The sequence below is a fragment of the Perognathus longimembris genome, chromosome 1, assembly GCF_023159225.1.
Source record: "Perognathus longimembris pacificus isolate PPM17 chromosome 1, ASM2315922v1, whole genome shotgun sequence".
Classification (NCBI taxonomy): domain Eukaryota; kingdom Metazoa; phylum Chordata; class Mammalia; order Rodentia; family Heteromyidae; genus Perognathus; species Perognathus longimembris.
In genome coordinates, this window is record NC_063161.1 from 32,693,739 (window position 1) to 32,716,893 (window position 23,155).

Here is a 23,155-nt window from a genome sequence, read left to right on the forward strand (position 1 = left end):
ATCAGATCCTTTGTGAATCATAGGAAGATCTGAGTTTCTCTAAAGGACAATTTTCCTGTCAGTGTGATTACTTCTATATAGTTTATATAATCTTATACTTAATTTATTCAGTAGGTTTTTGTTCCTCATTTCTCGCCTCATGTGTCCGTTTCATCATTTCCTTCTTCTCTTGGTTTTCTTTATTGATCCTTCAAAGTACTACTTAGTATATTGAGACTAAAGGCCTTTATTTATTAGTGACTCTTGACATTGATATGAAGTAATATTTCCATAGTCTTATGGTTTAGTGGGTGCATTTTCATTTACATAGAAAGATATGGTTTATGTAATTCACACACAGTATGAATCTCGGTAAATGTTATCCATTATTATAAATACTAGGAGTGATATCACTATTCTTTTTAATTTTTTTTTTTTATAAATCAAAGAGTGTTCTCCTTTTTTTCTCCATTGAATTTCCAATATTAAGCGAATACTTGGAAAATAGGAGAAAGGGTGTTAGAATTTGTGTGTTAGCTACTTTTCTTATCACTGTGTCCAAATACCTAAGAGAACAACATATCAGGAGAATCATTTCATTTGGCTGATGGTCTCTGAGTATTCAGCCCATCCTGACAGAGAGGGCATCCAGACAGGTATAGCAGAGCAGCTCAGGTCATGACAGTTGGAAAGCAGAAGAAAGGGATATACCAATGTGCTAGGGCAAGAGGGAAATCCAAGGACATGCCTTCAGTGAGGCCCCACCTCCCAAATTTCACCACCAAGCGATGATTCTATCTTATTATAAATCCATCAAGTGATTAATCTACTCATTATGACAGAGTCCTCATGATCTAATTGTCTCTGGAAGTGCAATCACAGACACACCCAAGGATGCACTTTACTAATCTCTTAGGGGTTTCTTAATCTGTTCAAACTGACAATGAAAATTAGCCATAATATATTTAGATATAGTTTTTTTTGGTTTTGGAAATGGAAATTTACCATTTCTTTTAAATTTCTGGTATTTTTTAAAGATTCCACAGTGAAGGATCATTGTGCAAAATTAAGCTATTCCCTCATTGTTTCAAGCTTTTTTTCTTTTTATGTGTGGTGTTACTCAAACCTGGGGTTCATGATTACATCCACACAGTTCATCTTCTCATTTACACATTTATATTTCCTTTAAAATGTGTATGTAGTATTCTTTCTCACATTTGTTTCCTAAACACCAATGAACTTCCAAAGACCTTTTAGTTTTTCACTGTTTAATTAATTACTTAACATATTATAACAATTAAGTGTCTCATTTGGTGAATTGCTTACATTGCACCACCCACCTCACAGTCTTCTATGTTCACAAAGCATTCTACTAAAAATTTTTAACTCTTACTCTTTCTAGAGAATTATTTAATTGTCAGTACATTTTTTTCCTTCTTGTGGACCTACGTATTAACAAAATATGCCTATAGAATTGTGAAATGAGGCCTTCCTCTTCCTTCTCCTTTCCATTCTCTCCTTCCTTCTGTGTTCTCTTCCTTCTCCTCTTGCTCTTCCTCCTCTCCTTTTCTTTCACTCTCTTGGTTTATACACACATCGGTGTATATGTCCAAACAGACAGACAAATAGATGGATATACACCCTTTTGGTGAGATCTGTTATTGGCCAAATTGTGTTCCTTCTCCAGTTAAAGAGGTATCAGAGTTCTAACCTCCCAAACTAGTACTGTATTTTGTTTGGAGTTAATGCCTGCATAGAGGTGATTAAGTTAAAAAGAGGCCATTGGCATGGGTCTTTTTCATGACTGATATCTGTAGTAAAATGGAAACGTAAGGTACAGAGATATCATGTGAAGAGAAAAGATCTCAAAAGAAAGGTCAAAGATGGCCATCTTCAAGCTAGTGAGAGAGGCTTGTAACAGATTCTTCTCTCGACCTTTAGAAGAAACCAACCCTAGGGTCACTTGGTTTGAATACTTCAAGTCTCCAGTCACTGTAAGACAAAATACATCCATGCCAGTTGTGTCAACCACTTTATGATGCTTCATTATGTCAGCACTAACAAACCAAGCCAAGATCTGATTAAAACCCGAGACAATGGAAAAATTAGCTTATTAGAGAATAGCTTTCATATTTGGGTATCTATAGCTCATGTCTTTAGCTCTTGACAAAGAAACTCGAGTTTTTACTTTCTAGAGCATCATGTTTCTGGGATAAACTTTTGAAAACTTGTTTTACTTTTATATAACCGTAATGTGGTGACTGGCGACATGTGACTGAAAAGAGCAAGCCAGAGCCATGTATGAGACACAAGAAACAAGATTCACTGTCACCTGTGAGGAGAACTGCTCTTTTAGGTCAGCTGTCCTTAAGATTAAAAAAAAAACAAAACAAAACCAACCAAACCCAACAATTGGCTTTAGACTCTTCTCTCACTTGTTGGGAGGGGTGGGGCATTGGAGAGAGAAAGGGTGTGGAAAGCAGGGGCAAATAAGGCAGCTTAAGGCTCCACGGTGGGTGAGGAGGGTGTTTTACAGAAAGAAAAAAAAAAAGCGCCGTGAGCCAGGGTGATATGGTACAGCTTCTTCAGACCCACCCACCTACCCACCCACCCACCCTTCCTGGAGCTGTGTGCTTAGGCTGGCAGCGCTCAGCTGATGGCGAGTGGTGCTGAAGGGACAGCTCCCACGGTGATTGCCTTGGGGGAGATCGGGGAGAAGGGGTAGGGGGCACCAAATCTGCCAGCCAAAATCCAAGTGGAGGGACTTCACCTTCAAGGGGTGAGCTCTCCTGACCTCTGGCCAAGCCTGTGCTCCACACACCCGCTAGCTGATCTGCCTGCTCCCCAGCAGGGTCGGGCAGAGCCGGCTGGACCCGCCCCAAGCTCCATGGTTTGCTCAGCCCTGCGCGATGGTGACTTCGGGCGCGGAGGGTGGCGATGGACGAAGCCGCAGATCGCAGCATGAAGGCGGTACCGACCGTGGCCGGCAGCCGGCGGGGACTGTCTCCCCGACCTCCACGCCCGGAGAAGCGGCCCAACCACCTGAACCCGGAAAACGCCAACAAGTAGTTTCTCTTCGGAGAAAGGTGGCTCAAGCTGGCCGCCCAGACTCAATCCTGCTGCCGGGAGAACCTCATCCGCTTGGAGACCGAAGCAGAACCACTTTCCTCTCGGGTTCCTTAAGGTATCTGGGGACAAACAGGGGCGGCGGTGGTAAAGGGGGTGCTTTCCCGGGAAGGACATGCTGCCCCTACAGGCAGGCATCCCCCAGCCCCTGGTCTCTCTCCGAGCAATAAAAATGCCGAGGTGAAGCGCTGGGGAGAGGCTGAGGAGAGGACAATGTCCTCCACCGATCAGGGGGTGTGCCTCGGGCGGCCTCGCCCTCGCCCCTCTTAGAAAGCACCCCCTCCCCCCAACTCTCCACCCTCTAAGGTATTTGTTTTTCTTTGGAAGAGGGGGATGGGTGGGATGCATTGCTCATTTCAGTGGCTCAAAGATGGATTCTAGTTAGTGTTTTCTTACCCAAGTAATAATAACATTAACAACAGCGATAATCACGCGAAGAGAAAATTGCGGGAGGAAGTTAGTCAGAGGTCTCCTTGGTGAAAGACAGAAGCGAGGATCCCACCCCCAACCCCCTTTTGACTTCTGCATTCAGTCTTTTTATTTGGGGGGGGGGGCTCTGAGGGAGAGTCGAGGTCAGCCTAGAACAGGTCCGAGAAAGGGCTCTAGCAGGGTGCTAGGGGGCAGTGGACCGTCCAGGGTTGGCCCCATACCTGTGCAATACAGGGGGTGAACTCCATTCTACTCATTTGCCTTAGGGAACTCTTGCCTGAAGGACTTACATCCAGACTGCAGGAGAAGGAGGAAGGTGGGGTGGGTGGGAATCAGAGAGAGTGGAAGATAGGGTAACCCAGGGGAGAGGAAAAGGATGGAGTTACCACAAGGGAGTCAGAGGGTTTAGGAAGGGGAGGGAGAGAGGGAGGGCCAGAGGCCGTCCACAGCTTGGACTCGACGGGGGTGGGGGGGTAAAGAGATGGAGAGGTGGAAGGTGAGGGAGGAGGGAGTGGATCCACGGGGAAAGGCTTTATACAAAGTCGAGGAAGACTTGACCCGCTTGCTCTCTTAGTTTTCTGGAACCCCTGGGAGAGGTGTGATGCAAGAGGCAGGCAAGGGACCTGACGGGAGTCAGATCTCCGGGGGAGGGTGGTCTGTCTGCCTCTTGCTTTGCTCTCGGGCCCCCTCCGTATGTGGGGACTAGGAGGGGGATGCGGTTGCGGGCGGAGGGTCAGGGCGTGCTTCTGACGGCGGGGATCCGTAACCGGGCGCTGTGTTCGCCTCCCTCCCTCCCCCTCCCCAGTCATGTCTGAGCCACAGAGATGGGCAAGATCGAGAACAACGAGAGGGTGATCCTCAATGTCGGGGGCACCCGGCACGAAACCTACCGCAGCACCCTCAAGACCCTGCCCGGGACGCGCCTGGCGCTGCTGGCCTCCTCCGAGCCCCAGAGCGATTGTCTGACCGCCGCGGGCGACAAGTTGCAGCCCTTGCCCCCTCCACTGACGCAGCCACCAAGACCATCTCCGTTGACCCCGGGCCCCGGCGGCTGCTTCGAGGGTGGCGCGGGCAATTGCAGCTCCCAGGGTGGTAGCGACCTTCCTGGGGGCGGCCGCGAGTTCTTCTTCGATCGCCACCCGGGTGTTTTCGCCTATGTGCTCAACTACTACCGCACGGGGAAGCTACACTGCCCCGCCGACGTGTGCGGGCCGCTCTTTGAGGAGGAGCTGGCCTTTTGGGGCATCGACGAAACCGACGTGGAACCCTGCTGCTGGATGACCTACAGGCAGCACCGCGATGCTGAGGAGGCGCTGGACATCTTCGAGACCCCGGACCTCATCGGGGGAGACCCTGGAGACGATGAGGACCTGGCGGCCAAGAGGCTGGGCATTGAGGATGCAGCCGGGCTAGGCGGGCCCGAGGGAAAGTCGGGGCGCTGGAAGAGGCTGCAGCCCCGCATGTGGGCTCTCTTCGAGGACCCCTACTCATCCAGAGCCGCCAGGGTAAGACCCGCCCCGACTCCACCCTTCCAACTCTCCCTCACCCCATTCCCTTTCTAACTTTTCTTCCAGTTCACCATGGGCCTCTTGCAGAGGGGGAAGAGTGTGGGGGCTGCCTAGAGATGTTTCCAGCTCATTTGGAGTTGGGGAGGGGCAAAAAGATCCCCCTCCCTCCCCGGTTCTACGCTCCTCATCTTCTCACTCCTTTCCTTCTAACTCAACAATCCGAGGTTGACTTGAGTAGACCGGACCTGAAGGGCCAATGCCTAACTTCTTCAAGCAAGTCTAGACCTTGTCCTAAAATCCTTACCACCTTCATCTTGAGGGTCACCTCCCCAACCCCCTTAATCTTCTGTTTCAACTTTTCCCTTTAGCTTGGATGTTGGCTCTTTGGGTTTCCTGGTCATCAGTGACATTTTCAGGGAGACCTGACACTTTGGGGTCTGACTCTTGGGAGGAAATGGGAAATGGATTCCATTAGGGATCTCATCTGAGGACACAGAAAGGGGGGAATGAGGTGTTTGTATGTGGGTGTGGTGGGGGGAGGTGAGGGGAATGCTCTACACAAGCCCATCTTCCCAAGGGCGAAGACGATCACGCTGGGATGGCTTGTTCTAGGAAGCTGGCCCACTGCAACACTGCCAAGCCTGGCGCTCTCCTTCCCTCTTGAGTTCTGTCCGTATTCCTTACAGGTTGATGGTGAACTAATAAATCACTGTGTTGATCTGAGTTCTCCTCTCTAAATCTGAGTAACTCAGACTGTAGGAAGCTTCGTTTTACTTTTATCTATTGTGATCTTAGACTCACTGTTTCTTTCTCATTTTAAAACTTGTGTGACAGTTTAAATATAGTCCTTGTTAAATCCAGTTAAATCTAAGCCCAGTTAAATCTAGGAGATTCCATGAAGGGGCTTTAAAAGTAAGCAAGAATGGTTTCTCCAGCCTTAAGGAAATAAAATAAATTATAAATAACTATAATTATACAGTATTTGAATTAAACATTATATATGAAAATTAAGTTCTGTATTTAATGGTGTTTTTTTTTCTCCCCAACAACATGTGTCTGGCTTATTTGGGCCATATAGAAAAGACATGTCCTGGGCAGAATAGAATTCCTCCAGCTTTACTGTGGCTAAATCCTCAATGTCTTTAGCTGTATGCCAGAAATACCTTCCTCATAGATGGCATGCAGCTGTTAGTAGACTAACTTCTCAACTGTGCTTTTGATAGCACTTTGGACTTCTGTAGATGTTTTGTTTTCAGCAGACTGTATTTGAACGCACACATTCTAGCATGTCCACATCTACACCTGTCAACATAGGATTTACAAATGTCTTTTAACTTCATAAAAAACTGCATGTTCATTTCAATGACCTCACTCACTCATGATTATGACATTTGTGTATTTTGTTTTCCAGCTGGGTGTCATAATGCTTTTTCCACTTCCTGGTTAAAAAGATAATTTGATTTTTTCCCCCCAGGCCCATCAAGTGATTTTTTTTTCCTTCAGCTCATGTGTTGTAAAAATATTCAAAGGTTTTATCTTTCTTCATGGTAACACAATATCCTCATGTCATTTTATATTTTATTTTATGACAGGTCATATAGAAAAACATTTAAGAGAGTGCCTAATTCTTATTGTTGTGGGTTTAAAAATAAACACTAAAGATGTAGACCATTGACTTGAATAGTTCATCTTACTTAGATTTTTTTTTTTGTTGTTGTTGTAATTGTGCATAGGACTTGACCTGAATAATTTAGGTGAAGAAACAACATAGGGATTAACACAAGGTCAAGTGAAAGTAGAAACAAAATCAGTTGAGAATCACAGGACTGAAAAATGTCTTTGAAGTCACCTAGTCAAGACCCTTTATTTTGTAGCTGAGGAAAATGAAGACTCAGATGCTAAGTGATGGCCAAGGTCATACATCAAGTGAATAGCAGAAGCAAAATTATTCTAGAGGTCTCATGACATCCTTTCCAGGCTTCTTACACCAAAAACCAGTGATTATAACTGACTGGGCTAAAAAAAAAAAATAACTGACTGGGCTGTGAAATCTCTGCAGACTGTAATGTTCTGAAGATCTGATTTTGTACATAAGATATTCACTAACTTGCAAAGGTCATTTATGACTTAAATATATATACATACTTATCATACTTATATATAACATGTAGTATATAATAGAATATATTACATATAATAACATAAAATTATATAAAACAAAACATAATTATATAAATCATTTAATAATATAATCATATGACATAATAAAAGATAATTATATATAATATTACACATACATGTATGTGTGTAGTATATATATGTATATATATATATATATGTTTTTAAGACTAGCTGGTGGAATTTTTATCCTGTATTACCTAACATAGAATATAAATTTAAATAAAAGTTTTGAGACCAAGACTTGAACTCAGTATCTTATGCTTTGCTCATTGGCTGGCATTCTACTAACTGACCCATGCCTCCAACTCCTTTATTTAACTTCTTGAACTTTTCATTTGTTGTTGACCAGTTAGTGTTTAACTATTTGCATTTTGGAATTTGTCTTCAGGGTAACTCTTCTGAAGTTACAGAAGTTTACTGAATCAGAAGAGATAATTACGTTTACAAGTGAATTACACTTAGTTCAGATAATTGTTGACTTAATGTTATCTGAACACTTTGAGAAATAGAATTACTTACCATTGGCGAGGCCACAGGATGAACCACTGCTTTGCAGAAAGAAGATTCTAGGGAACATAAATCAATTATCCAGTGATTTGCTCCAGCTGTGGTTGTATTGCCACAAGTTTCATTTTAACAGAAGTCAAATACTTTGATATACTATCTTTTATACTACCTTAATTTTTATTGATGTGCTGGTATGAGCACTTTTAACTGCTTTAAGTTGTTTTTAATTTTCTTAAACTTGTTGCTATATACTTGTTATACTCATTTCTTTATGATTTTTTTATATTGAGGATATTGACTAAGTTACATATCATATGTTATCTCTGACTTTTATGCTATTAGACTAAAATAGTAGTGATAGGAACTGAATAATTAATTGAATTCTGTAGCACGGTGTTTTTGCCTTTTGTTGGTTGGGTCTCCCTCTTGCATTTCAATTTATAATGTAATTATGCACTTGAGAGATCTAAGTTGGTCTGTTTAATCTCGTTAGTAAGATTATATTTTATACTCGTTCTTAAGAATATTGTTAAAATAGAAATTTATAAATGTTCCAATATAAGTTATTAGGAAACCTGTTTGGAAAATGTGAGATCATGAAAGAAATATTACTCTGTAAATACCACTGGTGATGGTTAGAAATAGTAAAAAAGTAAAAAAATCAGTAATGTATAAGTTGTGAAAGTTGTTGTACATTCCCAATTCAATTTTAGAGTACAATGAAAATTCCTACATGCATTTCTCATTTCTCTGAAGATTCAGTATCACAAGACAACAGATTAGGCAGAAATTCCTTGTTAGAACTTCTAAGATTTTTGGAAGTTTTAAAAATAATTTAAGTGGAAAATCCTAGTATTAGAAAAATATATCAAATAATTCCTTCCATGTACTAAAGAGCTAAGAGCTCTTTCTTCATTATCTATCTATCTATCTATCTATCTATCTATCTATCTATCTATCTATCTATCTATCTATCTTTCTTGCTGGTTTTAGTGCTTGATCTCAGGGCCTGGGCTCTGTCCTTGAGCTTCTCTGTGCTCAAGACAGGCACTACCACTTGAGCCACAACACCACTTCTAGCCTTTTCTGGGTAGCTTAACCATGATACTCAGATATTAGCTTCCTGAGCAGTTAGAATTATAGACATGAGCCACTGGTGCCAGGCTATTCGTTCACTGAAAAGAAAATATTTTGGTGAGGTAGCAGAGTAAAGGTGATTTAATTTAGTTCTAATTCAGAGTGTGTGTTTTAATTACTGCATCTGAATGATTAGATTTGAATGACTTTATGAAAGTGGCATGTGCAAAATCAAACTTGTTCAACTTGTACCTTTATGTACTGCCTCACCAAGGCAGACACTTGAGAATTAACCCACCTACTGTCACATAGGTTTCACCCCAGTGTCCTTGCTTGCGTTTAGATTTCTATTCACCTCAGTAATGTAAATCACTCTTAATAGCTCACATGTCTATGCTTCATTCTGTTCAGCTTTCTTAAACTTCCTAAATGAATTTTCTATATATATATTTTGCCAGAAGTTTCCTTTAGTTAAAAGCATTAACTGGTAACTTAAATTTTGAAATAAAATTCTTACGCCTCAGTGCAGGAAATAAGACCTTTGTTATCTTGCTTCTGCCTTTCCCTCCAAGCTTCAACATTTTTTTTATAACTTTAGTTAAGAAAATATTGTTTAGCTGATAAATAATGGCAAAGGCTGAATTTCTCTGTTGGTGAAGCCTTAGAATTTTAAATTTGATTGCTCTTTTCATCTTGACTTCTCTGTTTTCCAAAATAATTCAAAAGTCTCTCTCTCTCTCTCTTTCTCTCTCTGACTCTCTGTCTCTGTTTCTCTGTCTCTCTGTCTGTGTCTGTGTCTGTCTGTCTCTCTCTCTCTCTCTCTCTCTCTCTCTCTCTCTCCCCCCCCCCAATATGATGAAGCTTGTACTCACAAATGAATTGAGGTGGGGAACTAAGTTGGTTTCTTCCTTCTTTCAATATTAATTAGAAGTCACAGCTATTCAATTGGCAATATAAACTCAAGCTTCATAAGTTTGAGAAGAGCTTAGGGCAATAGTCTGGAGTGTCTGCATTTACCATTCAAGCATCTAAGTATCTTTTGACCTTTTCCAGGCCACTAACTGTACAATTCACAAACAAATTTGATACTAATTAAGTTAATAAATTCTGAGCATTGAATAGGATCAGAAGCACCTGATTTAATACATCACTAAAAGAACATAAGGACTTTAAATGTCATTGTTATTTATGGTAGGATATTTGGTCACAGGCTATGTGATCTTTGTTGCTGGTTATTATGCATACTAGAAATGAATGCAATGGTACAGATCAAGCATGACTCCCTCCCCCACCCTCTCCCATTAATACTTTGCTAAGCTCTTATTTATAGACTTGAGTTGACAAAACTAAATGAAAGACAGGGAGTGTTTCTTCTTTGTCAAGAAGTTTATATTTAAAATAAATGGAAAATGAAGAAAAGCAAGTTTATGTAAAGATCTAGATCAACCTTTCCCATTGGCAAATGTACATCACTATCATTTATGTTTATAACTACAAATATGGTTAATATGTCTTTCAAATCTCATATGTTTTGAATTTCTGAGGCATCTATCCTTTTTGTTGGCAATATTTAAGATATGTCTAAATGAGATTGTAAAGGGCACTGAACACTAATCTCCTCTAGAAGGAAAAAATAAGATACTCTTAAAAATAACCATGAATATATTATAATAAAGTTAACTTAATTTGGTTTGAAGTATGTAGGGCTTTTGTTTTACAGTCAAAATATTCTTTTAAGACTGAATAGCATTGCTTTTTTTACAGGTTGAAGGATGGTGATTAATTTTAATATTGTGTAGTCAATATTTTCACAGAAAGTGAATATAGTGTGAGTTTTGGGAACAGAAGAAAGCAGTGATAAAAATTTATTGAAACAGAATTGAAAAAAAATGCCTGGACTGGAACCTAGGAGAACTATATATTAGCTCTGATTTTGCCACAAGTTGAATGACTTTAAATAATTTTCTGAGTCATTGTTACTTTGTATCATTCAAGTACATTTTAAAAAATAAGGATGACATATTAAGACTAGATAGTATCCAAACTTTTTTCCAGCTCTTAAATTTGTGATCTGTTGGATAATTATTACTAAGGATCCTGAAAGGTAACAGAGAAAGAACATTCTGTATTACATATTGGGGGCTGTCACACCAAGAAGGTAAAACAAAATTGATTTTTTTTTTTTTCATTTGTTACTTCCTTTCCACTCCCAACTTTTTCTTTTTTTTTTTTTTTTTACTACAGCTGTTGGGTAGCTGCTGCTCTGGTTACCATAGAAACAAGTTAGCGCCTTGCTTCCTGTTTCCATTGAAAACAGCTTTCTCTTAACCACATATTGATTTCAGGAAATCATTTTGCTGGAGCTCTGTCATGAAACCCATAAAGATGATCGGCTCTGTCATTTCCTTGGTCTAAGATTCAGTGCAGGTATACATGCATCTACCACAGGGTGACTGATCAGATAATCTCAGTTTTATTGCTCTTTGAAAGGTGCCCCAACAAACACTCCATCCTTTTCCCTTTCCTATATTTGATACAAAGAAGATTCATTCACTTGAAGATTTACAGAAATGCCTAACACATTTAAATGTTTACAAAACAGTGTCAAATTTTTCAGTTCAAATCTCTTTCATAACATAGAAAAAGCAGAGAGCCTACTATATTGTCTAGCATACTTTGTAAGTTAAAGTTTTAAAGTTTTAATAATGATTATCTCAAGATGAATATGTATGTATATTGTCTAGTGCTCTATATTTCTCTTTTGAGAAAATTAAATTTTGATTTCAGGATATATATGTACATATATATATATACACACACACAAAACCAGGTATTTTCACTATCATAACATAACACGTACTCAAACAAAGAATGTAAAAAATTTTTCATGGGTAAGAGATGGAAGAGAAAAACCAATTTAGAATCTATTTATTTATTTATTTATTTATTTATTTATTTATTTATTTATTTATTTATTTATTTATTTATTTATTTATTTTAACCAGTCCTGGGCCTTGGACTCAGGGGCTGAGCACTGTCCCTGGCTTCTTTTTGCTCAAGGCTAGCACTCTGCCACTTGAGCCACAGCACCACTTCTGGCCATTTTCTGTATATGTGGTGCTGGGGAATCGAACCCAGGGCTTCATGTATACGAGGCAAGCACTCTTGCCACTAGGCCATATTCCCATCCCCTAGAATCTTAATATGTGTATGTGCTTATATTATATATACATGCAAAATACAAACTATAGGTGAGTGGAATATGTGATAGATTTCTGTATTTCCGAGGATTAGAAATAAGAATGGCAAATATTAGCACACTTGTCTCAGTTCAAAGAGAAGACGACTGATATGTTCTGGCCACTGGTATTAGTGACAATGGCCAGCCCAGAATTTAAATCTGACTTCTGACTCAGTGTTTTGTTTTTTTTTCCCATTCAATCTCAGTTGCTCAAGCTACTTATGTTTGATAACAAACAAACACATTTTTGTTGTTGGGAAACGTCAAGCCTGCCATTTAAATGTGTTTTATTGTTCAACAATATTAGGAAACTGACTACTTCTGGCATTCACTTTATTTTTCCAGATCCACTTACAGATTCCATCTTTCAGCACTTTCTTTGCTGCAGATTGACATATTATTGTCCTACTACCTTTAAAATCTCAACATTAACCTGCTTCTGAACTTACCTTCTTTTTTCCCTTAGAAAGTAACCCTTCTGAAAGGATCAACAGAGGCTTCCTAGCTCCCAAGCTGAGCCATTTGCAATAAGCTTCAGGAGTTGTTTAAATAATTAAGAAATATACTTCTTTCCCTTGACCCTTTGGTTTGTATATCTTTTGTAACACTATTTCCTATGTTTGGTTTATTGTTTTGAGTATTTTTAATGCAACCTTACTTTGATTTATTGATGATGGGTTGCATAGTTTATGGAATATTGTCTTTTAAAAACTTACCAGGTGCTGGTGGGTATATACTGCTGAATTAGAGGAGTACAATGAGTTTGGATCTGTGAGAAATCTGAAATTGAAGTTTGATGTTATTTTGAGGTCAATGAGTACAATTCAGTAGACTTCTTTTCCTGAGATTTTGTTAAATAGGCAGTGAGTTAGGTGTGATGGGGATGGAAAAAAACATTAATTTGGGATTGTCTGAGACAGTGCATTTTGCAGGAATCAAAACAGAAGTTAGAGCAAATAGTATCACTGAAACAAAAATGCTAAATTTTCATTAGTCATTGACGATCTCTTCTCCTGAAAGTTGACTGTCATACGGACATCTTTTTTATCTTATGTTTCTTTTTGTATGTGTGTGGCCAGTCTTGTGGCTTGAACTCTGGGCCTGAGAGTTGTCCTTGAGCTTTATGATTAAGGCAAACAGTTGAAATGGCCAGATACAATTTACAACTTCTATAACATTTGTGTCTAGGTTATACAACAGAAATTCAGATATGAGCAATGTTTATCTTGTACTTTTAAATTTGGTACATTAAAGTTTGGAACTAAAATTAATGTTACTATTTGTTAAAAGTGAAGGTTGTGTAATAGTTGTATTTAAAATGAGGGCAGAATGGAGAATGAGCTTTCTTTACTGATTATGGGTAAAATTAGTAAAATTGGTATTTAAGAAAACACAAAATACAGTTATTACAGTTTAACTTGTCATTTAAGTTGTCCTACTTCTATATTTCAGACTTCTTGGATTAAGGAATGAGAGAGCAATTCCAGAAGTTATTAGAATATCCTAATGCTCTCTGTATTTCAAATTAACTTCAGTAAGAAAAGGACAGAATACAACCTTAACTGGTTTTTGTCTAGGCAAACAACTCAAAGTAATCTTTAATTTTTTTAAATCAAAGAATGTTTCTTATGAGGTCTAAATGAACTTATCACAGTCATATCATATGCTTAATAAGTGCATGAAGATTGAACAACAATCATGTTTATCATGCTTGACTAATATTAGTAAGAGATGATTTATCTTAGGCTCTTCATAGTGTTGAATGCTTTGATGTCTAGAGTACAGAGTTAGAGATGCAGCATTCAGGGTAACTAATGAAACAAATACGTGTAGTCTACTGTTAGACTCTAAAGATATTACAAAATCATTAGCCTTGATTAAAAAATAGGGTTGACTATAATTTCCCCAGTCTCTTCTGTATGTTTTCCATTCATACTTTAATGAAAACATACTCATACAGTCAGTTCTCTAGGTTTAATTTTTTAATTTAGTGTTGTTTTCAAAATCTGTCCCTTTTTAAGTTTTACGTATTATTGATTGAATTTGTTCACTTAAATAATGTGACATTAGAGTTCCTGGGGACACTGGAGTTCTAGAGGTAAGTGCATTGTGAAGGTCCTTCAAAATGTGCTTCATTATTTCTTAATCAATAGCCTTTTGTGTTCTTCCATGGCTGGTATTGATTGGCTGGTGAAATGTCATGTTATTTTCAAGCAAATGGACATTTCTCCCTTAACTAAACAAACTGGGATAGAACCAAGCACCAATGAGTTTCATACTTTTGGGTGTCTCAGCTGATAATTATTGAGCTTCAGCAGTTGGCTAAGACTTGATTATACAATATGAATTCACAAGTGAAGATTTGGCACATGGCTTCTGGACACACATGTTCTGTAAGAAAAGAAGGTCTTTAAATCCATTGTTCCAATATAACTCATTAAATGCTACAATGGAGATAAGAGTATAGTGTAGACATGCTGAGTAAGGAAAGACTGATTCTCTTATATAGAGTAAATGACATTTGGATTAACTCCCAGAGGATATAAGGACATTTTACAGTAACCAAGGGGAAGGTCAAAAGTGTAGTGAACAAACATGAAGGTTTTACAGAAAATATGTCATGTAACACTGAGTAATAGGAAAGCCGAAACAAAGGAAATACAGTAAATTCAGGAGTAGGGGATTTCTTCATGAGATATAAGTAGGACTCTCAGTCCAGGACAGGGTTAGGCACTATCCTATATCACTTATCAATTCCCCAACTTGGATATGCCTGAGAATCACCTGAGATAAAGACTCAGATTATTCCATGCATATGAAGTGTCACCTGAGAGAGTTAATAAAATAGGTTTTGGATAAGATTCAGAACATGTAAACATGTTTTGGGTTATAGTTGGCTCCCCTGGCAAGTAGGTACCAGTTCTATGACACAGCAAACTCAATTCAACAGGTGTGTGTGTGTGTGTGTGTGTGTGTGTGTGTGTGTGTGTGTGTCTAGTACTTAAGTTTGAACTCAGGGTCTCAATCTGGTAAAATAGGTGCTAGATGCTCTTACCATTGAGCCACACCTCCAGTCCTGCTTTTGGTAGTTATTTTTTATGTATGTTCTTACTGCCCAGGTTGTATATGGGTGCAGTCCCCATATATTAGGCTTCCAGTTGTAATGAGGATAATAAATGTGTGCCACTGGGTTTAATTCTGTTGAGAAAGGGTCTTGTGAACTTTTCTACCCAGCTGGTTGTCAACCATGCTCCCAATCTGAGCTTCCAAGGTAGTAAGGATTACAGATATAAGCTACTTAGGTCTTGCTAGTGGTTTTTTCCTAATTGCCCATTTTCGATGGTCAAACAATATCTAAACTAACTGCTTGGCAGTTAGTCTTGAGGTAGAAGTTAATTAATGTTAAGGCTTGGACTCAATATCTAAATTTGAATTAAAACTCTACCCTTTGCTTTCTGTATTAGCTTCAGCAAATTACTTTTCTAGGCTTCCTTTGCTTATTGAATCACAGAGAAAATAACAACCCAGAGATTGCTATAAGGATCATCATCATCATCATCATCATCATCATCATCATCATCATCATCATCAATATTTCTTGAGCCAGCCTTAGTCATTTCTTTTTCTTTTTCTTTTTTTTTTTTTGTGCAAGTCCTGGGCCTTGGACTCAGGGCCTGAGCACTGTCCCTGGCTTCTTTTTGCTCAAGGCTAGCACTCTACCACTTGAGCCACAGCGCCACTTCTGGCCATTTTCTGTATATGTGGTGGTGGGGAATTGAACCCAGGGCCTCATGTATATGAGGCAAGCACTCTTGCCATTAGGCCATATTCCTAGCCCAGCCTTAGTCATTTCGAGAGGTAGTGGAGTTGGAACAGCTATTTTAGGAGGCTTTCTGGCATGTAGGATGTCCATGAAAAAATAAATTTCCTATCTCTGAGATTTTTCATGTAACAGCCTTTGGAAGTTGTAGAAGTGGTTCTTAAATGACTAAATAGTGGTGAATTAGAACAGTGTATACTGCATTTGTATTATACACCAGCTTTCCACCTTTAACATGTTTGTTGTCTACTGAATGAAATCAGAAGGAGCACAGCAGCATCAGTTCATGGTTTCTTCAGTAGATAGAAGCTAGGGTGCTTTGCAGGTCGACTTGGTCATGCTGGGGTTATAAAATTCTTTTTGAAGAAAAATATATCTTTGTTGGTAGCAGAGGGTGAAGGTGCCAAGATTTTTTTTTAGAAAGTGGGAAGAGTGTAAACAAAATTTCAAAAGGAAAGTATATCTGGACCTGTTCAAAGTCCTGTGAATAATTGAATATAGTTGAGAGATGTGGTTTGAGACAGAAGTTGAGTGTAGCTGGAAATACGGAGTAAATTTGGTTATATCTCTCTCTACCTATCAATCCTTCTATTTATCTTACGGTCTATAGAAAGAGTTTGGTCTATGTTGAGTTGGTAACAGCTCTTTTTTTTTGTGACAGGGTCCTGCTATATTTCCCAGGCTTGTTTCAAATTCTGTCCTTCTACCTCAGTCTCCCAAAGTGGTTGGACTTACAGACATGTACCACCATACCTGACAAAAAGGTGTGCTTTTGAAGAATTTTATGAATAATAGTAACATGCAGGTCAGTAACTGGGAATTGAGTATTGAGCTGAAGAAAGTAAGTTTAAGGTATCAAAAAGGCTGGAGCTTAGTAAAAGAGGTAGGTTAGATATTGAATATGGGACCTAAAATGACCTAAAGCAAACAGAGTTGAGAGAATTTTTGTATAAGTGCAGTGAATAAAAGTCAAGTTCTTCTAGTTCCTTTATGATATTTTTCTAATTCAAGATGGAATGATTATAATCTGAAAATTTGCTTCATGGGAAATTAGTCTTTCCTGGGAAATAGCAACTATAATATTTAGCACTAAAATTTGTATTGTCTTTTATATTTCTGTGTCAATTAACCAGTTACACAATACATTTCACAGATTTTTATAGCTGTGAAAATAAATGATAAGTATGCCTCTTACAAATATTTAACAATTTAACATCCTAACTAGTAAATGAGCGATAAGCTATTCTATCTCCAGGAAATCTAAGTTTTGTGTTGCTAATTCTTTAAGTTAATAATCCAAGAAAAATTTTGTTTATTTTTCTTGGCATTGAACTGACTATCCAAATGCACTTGCCCGTGTGTCTCCCAAAGTGACAAACTTGAACTAGGAATTAAGCAATAGTGATATGATTACAAGGCTTAAATGCATCTTAGAAATTTACTTTATATTAAAAACAAGTTCCCTTTAAGAGAAAGCTCATGAAAGAGCAAAGTTAATAAGGAAGGAAAACCAAAATGGCACCAGGTGGTCTGGGAAGATGATGACTCCAGACCCAAGCAAGAGTATTTCCCTTTTAAATATGTTTAAGGATCCTCCAGACCTTTCCTTTGACTATAAACTAAGATTCACACATAGCATGGATCCCTCCTGACCTATATTGAAGTGTATTATCTAGTCTCAAACCGCATCTCCAGTACTTCAGTCCTATTCTCTTCATGTGTAACTATCTTTGGTTCAAAGAGAGCAACTTTTTAAAGTCCTGTAGGTGTCTTTTTTAAAGCCTTTTAAATGATATTTAAATAGTAAGCTTCTTCAATATAATTTGATTCCATAAATGCATGTGTGCCTTGAATAATGAAGACCAAAGTCCTGAAGAATGGGTAGATAATTTTACCTTTGTGACAATGTCATAGTGTGTGCTTCAGCACACTTAGATAGAATGGACTAGTATAACCTAGACCAGCACTCCTAGGCTGCAAACCTGCGTAGTGTTATTGTAATGAATTTTGGAGCCAATGATAACAGATTGATGAATATTTGTGTACCTGAATGTAAGCCAACAAGTTAAAAGGACAGTATGACTGTAGTTTATCAGATAAAACCTGGTATAGCTGTGTATGGTGCTTACCATACAGGCATGATGCTTTTCTGGAAGCTGTTCTAGGTGAGACAGTAGAAGAAACAGTGAATGTTACCATCCACAGCTGCAAACTTAATAAAGTAGATACTTCAGCTACACTAAATGTAGAAAGAAGTCTTTCTCAATAATAAGTTTGCCTTAGTTTACTATAACGTATTTGCTTTATACATGCTTTAATATCTTTTCCAACTTTTGACTCTTTGCAATAAATGTGTAGCTTAAAACAAACACTTTGTACAGATATACAAAAATATTTTCTGTGTATTCTTGTTCTATAAGCTTTCCTCGCTTTCAAATTTTCTTATTTTTTTCTCCTTTTACTTAAATTGTCTTTGTTAACAAACTAACACAGAAACACACATATTAGCCCCGGGTCAGAATCTTTCCTATGCCGGACTTCCACCCTCATATCTGGTCTGGCTTCAGGTGTTGATGAGCAGGCACACAGGGAACTGTCATTTCCTGTGATAATTCATTCTTTCACGAAGGGTCTGTGATAGTTGGAGTATATTCTAAAATGTAGTTCCATTATAGTATATAAGTATTGCATATACCAGCAATACTTGTTTTCAATCATTATCAAGTATCATGTACTGTACATAATTGTATATAATTCCATTTCATAAAAACAGCTGTATAGGTTTGTTTACATGAGTGTCACCACAAATACATGGTTAGAGCATTGAGCTACCATGTCTCTGTGGTTACATTGTCAGTAGCGGGTAGGAATTTTAGCTCCATTACATGGGGTTCATCTTTGGCCCAACATCCATCTGAGAAGTGAAATTTTGCACAGCATCACTCTTGTTCTTTTTGGGTGGTGATCCTGCAGTTTTGATTAGTATCTGGTAATTTTCTGTGTAGGCTTTAAAATAAAACTATATTATTTATGGAGTACAATTAGGTGTTTTGATGTATGTATTTACAATTTGTAATGACTATACCTGGTTGATTAACAAATTCAACAACTCTCATACCTATTTTTTGGTAGTAGAAGCATTTAAAAATTGCGTTTAGCAATTTTTGGACATAAAACGAATTATTATAGAACCATTCTATGTAATAGATGTCTAAAATTTATTGCTCTCAGCAGGTTTTTAATCATCGTCTTCATAATTCCATGACTTTTCTTATCTACAAGGTTGTATTCCTCTGTGATTCTCGTCCACAAAGGCAGGAATTATTTTCTCTTTCACAGACACCTTCTATTCCCAGCTTTTCTCTATTCTGGTGCCCAAATATACAATCCTAGTGAGAAAAGTCAAAGCCTGTGTATACATTATGAGTTTAGCATTGCTACAAGAACGTTGTTAGTCTAACATTTAAAAATTATGGAAATTTATCATTTGGACAACAGTAACACTTTCATTTGTCATCTTCCCACTGAGAATACATTGTAAGAACCATGAACTTGGATCACTCGACAGATGTTTATGAGTTTGCATGACAAGTATGCCCTTAAGGTTGAAATAAGGTTTATCTATTAGTATGCTTTAATTTTTTTTTCACAGAGACATTGCCAGTGGGAGCAAATGCCAAGGCCCCATTAGGTAGAAGCATCTGACTAAGAATAACAGATGACATTGTCCTGCTAATTACATGGAAGTAAGACCTTCACCAAAGGATGCTGTGCCCTCGGGAAAGATGCTAATATTGCAGCAGTAAGGAAGTTAGACAAGACGGAGCAGGAATAAAGCATTCCTGCTCATGATAGCCTTGTTGCTTTTCTTCACCTAACCAATTAGAAACCATCCAAAGGTGAATTCCCTTCCATAGAGAATATAATTTATCATACAAATGCAATAAAAACTGTTACTTATCAAACCAAATTATACCTTGCTAGTCCATCTGAGCTGTGGCCAATAGCAGAATTGACAAATATGCTTAAAGAAAGAATATATATGTGCATGGATATATATCAATAGGAGGAATAAGGATAGTTTCCATTATGAAAACACTGGACATGTAAAATAGACATCAAGTAAGACAGTGTTGTTTTGAGAAAAAGCCTTTGTGAGATAGTAGGTGAAATAAGAGTGATAATATTCAAAGCAGAAGATCAGAATGAATTTATGAATGTAAAAAGGCTTTCTATAGTCTATTTTTAAAACAAAAATGCTATTAAATCATAAAAATAGCAGTTCTTACCATGAGACATTTGGAAACATTGAATCAATTGAGAAAAAGTCTCTTTCCCCCACAAAACACTAATTAAGAGTTTAGCATATTTTTTTCTGTAAGACAAGTATAAAAGTAAAGATACGTAGAGATTTCAATCCAATATTTAATCGTTATAGTCAGAAACACTATAATTTTTCAGCTTTATCCAAGTATGGTTTTAGATTAAAAAATTATTTCATATTTTAAGTAGGTTTTGCATATATCTTTCAAGTATTCCTAAACCACATGCACATTGTGATTTATACATTTCTGCCTGTCATAATTTATCTAGTCATTGATGTCATATCTGTAAGTTAGTTTTGGCATATTAATGATATACTTAGTAATCTCACAATGTTCTTATTTATTGAAAAAGTAGTTTATTGTATTATTTTATTGTTATAATATAGTCACAAAGTGATTATTTTATACCTTATAATAGTTTTAATTAGTATCTTTCTTTTTTGGATTTTGTCATTTGCAAATATTTCATAACTATTTCCATAAACATAATTTTAAAATATTTACATTTGTTTAGTTAACTATCACAATAGTTTTCCTAACAACATCTCATTTTTGAGACAGTTTACAAACCTATGTGTAGTTTGCTATTCATTTAGAATTTTTCAGGAATTGTTCGAGCATGATATATTTTAATGGGTCTGCATATAACTGTGGATATCTTTTTGGCTGCACCTGGAGATAAAACTTGTCTGGGCTTAGTGTAGAATTATTAGATACACAGTTTTCTTTCTTAAAAACTATTGTTTATGTAAGATATATTAGAATAAGATAGGATAGAGGGAGGTGAAAAGAGGATAGAAATATTTCTATGTATTGTTAGCAAGGCGGGAACCCTGAACAAAATTTGTGTCTAGAAATGCACCCAAAAAGTTATACCTTTGTACTAGGATATAAATAAGGACTAGACTGCAGCCAGAGGAATTAAAAGAATATTTAAGAAGTAGGATTTTGTGGCATGGAGATCCTAGAAGGAAGATAAGAATGGGTCAGACAGATGTAAAAAGCAAGCCTAGAATGGTAGTTAGGCAGTACTCAAAGAGAACCTCATGGAACACACTGAACTTCCCCCATTTGGAAACATAAATATATGCTTGGACAATAAATTTATTTTCATATATTTACTTTGTTTTCTACTTTTGTTTTTTTGGCTTAGCACTCTACCAGGTGAGCCACAGCACCACTTCTGGCTTTTTCTGTTTATGGGGTGCTAAGGGCTTTGGTGCATGGTAGGCAAGCACACTACCACTAAGCCAGGTTCCCAGCCCTGTTTTCTACTTTTAATACTTCATCAGTTTTGTTTTGCTTCTTGTCATTTTACACTTTTGCAGAAACTCTCAAGGAGTCTTCATATTTTAAAATTTCTAATATTTGCAGCATAAAATTTGTTATTGATTATATCCAATAGATTTTCTATCATTTTGTCTATCCTATTATTAACTTATTTATAATTTTCTCCTTTATATCAATTCTTGTTTTTTCTTTAAATTCTTTTTTCCATCCTTTTTCTTTGATTTTGTTCTATTGATATTGATAATTAGTAGTGTTTATTGAAGATTGGTCTTTATTCTAAAACCTTAGGACACTTTATCATTTATCTTCTGCTGCTCATTCTTTTTTCATCTGCATCCTCATCCTATAGTTCTCTTGGGTTTCCCTATCATTTTCTTCATCCTCTCTATAAAGATGGATATACTATTGAAAGGCAGAAGGCCTCAGGCTTGTCCTGAATTTCCCTGTAGGTTATCCATGTACTACTATAATCTAGATTTCAAAGACAGGGTTTTGTGACAGCTAATACTATACAGCTTGGTATTAGACAGATCTGGGTTTGGATAGGATTTCTTGACATATTAACTTTATGACTAAGTTTCTAATTTTTATAAAAGAACAATACTTATTTTTACAAAACACAATACCTACTGCAAAGACTAAATGACAAGAATCAATACTCAATATTTAGTGTGCATGCCAATGTGCTTTACATAAATAAACGTTCTGGGAAGTCCAGATGTGGATTGAGTGGCAAAACACTGGGCTTGAAGAAAAAAAGTCATGTGAAAGTGGGAGGCCCTGAGTTCAAGCCTCAATACTGGCCCACAGAGTACATTCTGTAAATGATAGCTATTTTTATGTAAAGCTTACTGATTGGCTGATTCTCAGAATCTGTAGTCTAAGAGTGGTGCTCTCTGTCAGTCTTATTTTATACTTATATTTGCCACATAGAAAATCAAGGAGGTTATAGAATACAGTTAAAAAGCATTTTTACCTTTTGTCAGTTTGTAGAACATACTTGACATCCCTCTAATACTGTTTAACAGCAACCGGAGTAGGTATGAACCCTGGTTAGTAATGCCATTTGGTATACTCCTGAAACCATTGCATATTTCTCTGAATGAGGTACAGGGAATGAATCATCAAGGGGATACAGAAGAAATTAAGATAACTTTTGTTTATTGAGTTGCTTTCTGGACTTTGGCATGTTGTTTATTTTAATCTTTAACTTCTGGAGCTCTTATAATATGTCAGCCTTGTTCTAGTTCTTATGTCTGCAAGTTGCCAGATAAAATGTGATTCCTAGTTAACTTTCAATTGCAGATACACAGGAAGTAACTAATTTTAGTATTAGTACTCATATTAAATTATGGGCCAGACTTACTCTAAAATATTTCATTACTGATTTGAAATTCACAAAGCAGGAGACTGTATTTTTATTTTGAATACATCTGGCAATGCTATAGCTATATTATATTTTAGAGAATTTAGAAATTCCTACTGTCATCATTCTCCATATATATATATTTTAGCAAAGTTCTATACACAAAATTTCTGACTAGCCATATTTACAGTGCTGATTACCATCTTCTGTAGCTTTAATTTCTGGAGAAGTTGGTGTTCAACAGAGACAGATAACTACTCTGACCATCCAGTGACACTGTGTGGCCAGAACAAACAGAAACCAGAT

The 23,155-nt window shown here is 37.4% G+C and overlaps 1 protein-coding gene across 1 annotated transcript in view; it reads left to right on the forward strand.

Moving 5' to 3' along the window:
• Positions 1-3,035: 3,035 nt before the first annotated feature.
• Positions 3,036-23,155, forward strand: part of Kcnc2 (potassium voltage-gated channel subfamily C member 2) — a 148,673-nt gene continuing 128,553 nt past the window's right edge. The window contains exons 1-2 of the mRNA XM_048349770.1: positions 3,036-3,163; positions 4,340-5,039. Of these exons, the coding sequence (XP_048205727.1) occupies positions 4,359-5,039 (681 nt within the window). The 5' untranslated portion in view covers positions 3,036-3,163; positions 4,340-4,358. The remainder of the gene's footprint in view (positions 3,164-4,339; positions 5,040-23,155) is intronic.